We start from the raw sequence: 3,420 nt of genomic DNA, 5'->3' as shown, positions 1-3,420 counted from the left end.
AATAGAACGTTAGGAGTTAAGGAGTAATCTATCTAGTGTGATCTGATCCGACTATAAACTAAGACTGTATTTCTTATAAAACCTAGTGCAGTTCTTCGGGAAAATTTTATCCAAACAAATGTTTACACCCACCGTACCATCGATACAAATAAGGTATAACAATAATGGCAGAAGAATTCAGTAATATGAAGCGAGGATAGTGTAGTTATAACCTTGTTGTACCGGATCGAATCTCCTGTGATCCTCTTCAGTACGTCAGTGTATGACATTTGTAAGACGACCAGGTTTATTTTACATGCGTAACTTATTAAATGACCCATGCTTTCTTCCGATCCTGATAACCTTGGTAAAGTTCTGCGTTATAACCCGTGTGGAATTTGATGCGTATGTTCTTTTTATCGTGATACGCCAGATACGCGTCAAATCATGATATAAGGACATACATTTACTTCAATGCATAGCTTTAATACCTATCCATGTAATTGTACCTCTAACGTAGCCCTCACTCATCGAGATCTTCATTAGCTACTTTATCTAGGGGGCCTCGAGTTTTTAGTTCTAATTTATTGTATAACTTTCTGTTGACCTTCTAAATGACTTCATGACAGAACTCCGTTTGTAGCGCCTTTACAGTCAACAGCTTTACTTATTTATAAAGAAATGGATGGCACGTCATAGACGGATGGAATACGCATAAACTAGTCGGTATGTCGAAGTGATAAATCCACAATGTACAAACACATGCTCCATGTTATCCTAAACCGGCGGTTTGTAATTGATCAATCCCTGCCCCCCCTGTTGGAAGGAGAAGAGGAAAAAAAAGGAGAAGGTGGAAAAAAAAAAAAAAAAAAAAAAAAAAAAAAAAAAAAAAATCTGCTTACAAACATACATACGTAACAGTCTGAAGCTCTGAAGTCAACTCTCTGAAACCTCATCAAAACAGAAGACACAGAAATCACTCCTAAGCATTGGTATTTGGGTAATCATCAGCAAAAGAGAGCTACACCTATAAATCTTGAGATTCTTGAAGAATAACTTCTTAAATTCAACTAATGTAGGTACATACCCACCACAGTAGGATAAAACCAATTTACCACAGTAGGATAATGTCAAAGATCTCACCCACAGTGCCTCAAGTCTTATCATAAGCTTACCAGAGCTTATCTTGAATGTCAATCCGGATTATACAACTCTTGTTGTTGGGTTTAAGAAGAAAGTGTTCATCATAATTATCATCTTAATGGTTTGTTTTTGTTTATTTTGTTAGTTTTTTCCTTGTTTTTTCTTCGTTGTTGCGTTGTGTCTAGTGGCGTTTATTTTTAGACCTACTCATCTTTCGGCTACCTTTCAGTTACGATGTGAATTCTTTCTTGTTCTTCAATTATTTCCTTTTCTAATTCTTTTAATCAGTACTCGCTATTCCTCTTCTAGTAGCTTCTCATTTTTCATTCGTGTTATCGTGTTCAGGTTCTTTCATTCTAGGTTTATTGTCAAGAATCTCGAGTTTTCCAGTGTGCCCCCGAGTAGTTACGAGTATCTGGGCTATCTACTGACTGATTTAGAGTCACTTTTATAATCATTTTTCTTTGAGTTTATCATGGAAGGTATTTACTCGATTTTCGCAAGAATTTTGCTGGAACATAGACAGTAAGAGAGATCTTCTTAGCAATAATATAGGTCTCTTCCTCTACCTTTATTAATAATGTCTCTCCTTCTTCCCCCTACTTCTTTCTTTCTTTCACTTTCACCTTAATACATATCCGTACTCCAAACCTATTGCTTTCCTTGGCCATCAGAACTAAAAGTCTCTCCGCTGTCTCTTTCATTCGGATGTGGCATATAAATCATTGTCTACCTTATCCACTCTCTCTTTCCCTCCCCCTCTCTTCTCTCTCTCTTTCTTTCTCTCTCTCTCACTCCCCCCCTCTCTCTCTCCTCTCTCTCTCTCTCTCTCCCTCTCTCCCTCCCTCCCTCTCTCACGTCTGGCATTATTCATTGTTTCGTTATCATTATCTTTTCTTACATTCATCGTTCATTTATCTTTTCTTACATCCATCGTTCATTTATCTTTCATACATTCATCGTTCATTTATCTCAACTCCTCCGCGTCATTTCTCTTTGTCTTTCATCTGGCTATCAATTCCACCAACTTCTATTTTCTTTTTCTTCGGCCAATCTGTTTTATTTATCAACTGTTTATTATTTTTATTTTATTATTATTATTATTATTTAAGAGGTTTGACAGAGGGAACTGTAACTGCTATGGTCTTATCGTCCCGAAAGCGAAGGGAGACAGGATAGGAGAAAGCCAGCCGATGCGATGTTTGATAGAGGGAACTAACTGTCTTCTGAGATCTTATCGTCCCGAAAAGGAAGAGAAAGGATATGAGAAAGCCTGACGTTTCGAGACCGAACCTTATCTGTGTTATGATAAAGTTCGCCCCAGGAGGGAATCAAACTGGCCACCTGGCTCTTATAAGGCGCTACCGCTGCCCTCCAAACTAAGTAGGCCGTGCAGAGTAGAATGTGAAGCGATAAGTGAGAATCTTTTGAATGAGAAGATTTCAAGGTTGTTTATGTGATAAAGTTCACGGAGGGAGAAATCGAATCTACCGTTTACAAATTTTAACCCTGATTTCTTTCTCCGGTTTCAGGATGGGTTCACACCCCTAGCCGTAGCAATGCAACAAGGTCACGACAGGGTGGTAGCAGTATTACTGGAAAATGATACCAAGGGCAAAGTCAAACTACCCGCCCTGCACATAGCTGCCAAGAAAGACGACTGTAAAGCTGCTGCTCTGCTACTCGAGGTAAGTTTTAGCAATACAAAGCTTGAAGTAAGTTTGAGCAATACAAAGCTTGAAGTAAGTTTTAACAATACAAAGCTTGAAGTAAGTTTGAGCAATACAAAGCTTGAAGTAAGTTTTAACAATACAAAGCTTGAAGTAAGTTTGAGCAATACAAAGCTTGAAGTAAGTTTTAACAATACAAAGCTTGAAGTAAGTTTGAGCAATACAAAGCTTGAAGTAAGTTTTAACAATACAAAGCTTGAAGTAAGTTTGAGCAATACAAAGCTTGAAGTAAGTTTTAACAATACAAAGCTTGAAGTAAGTTTGAGCAATACAAAGCTTGAAGTAAGTTTTAACAATACAAAGCTTGAAGTAAGTTTGAGCAATACAAAGCTTGAAGTAAGTTTTAACAATACAAAGCTTGAAGTAAGTTTGAGCAATACAAAGCTTGAAGTAAGTTTTAACAATACAAAGCTTGAAGTAAGTTTGAGCAATACAAAGCTTGAAGTAAGTTTTAACAATACAAAGCTTGAAGTAAGTTTGAGCAATACAAACTTGTGGAATTTCAAACAACCAACTAAAATAGCCATCATCTCTTTTTCAACTTGAGCATAATTCTTTTGTGATGAAT

General features: G+C 37.0%; 1 protein-coding gene across 1 annotated transcript in view; it reads left to right on the top strand.

The window, feature by feature from the left end:
* Positions 1–3,420, top strand: part of LOC103518522 (ankyrin-3-like) — a gene marked incomplete at its 5' end in the record, with an annotated part of 16,986 nt that overhangs the window by 7,381 nt on the left and 6,185 nt on the right. The window contains one exon of the mRNA XM_008483596.1: positions 2,655–2,810. Coding sequence (XP_008481818.1) covers positions 2,655–2,810 — 156 coding nt within the window. The remainder of the gene's footprint in view (positions 1–2,654; positions 2,811–3,420) is intronic.

This window comes from Diaphorina citri, unplaced genomic scaffold (assembly GCF_000475195.1).
Source record: "Diaphorina citri unplaced genomic scaffold, Diaci psyllid genome assembly version 1.1 scaffold2226, whole genome shotgun sequence".
NCBI classification, from domain to species: domain Eukaryota; kingdom Metazoa; phylum Arthropoda; class Insecta; order Hemiptera; family Psyllidae; genus Diaphorina; species Diaphorina citri.
Note: the sequence above shows the minus strand (reverse complement) of the source record. Positions and strands in the feature narration are given on the sequence as shown.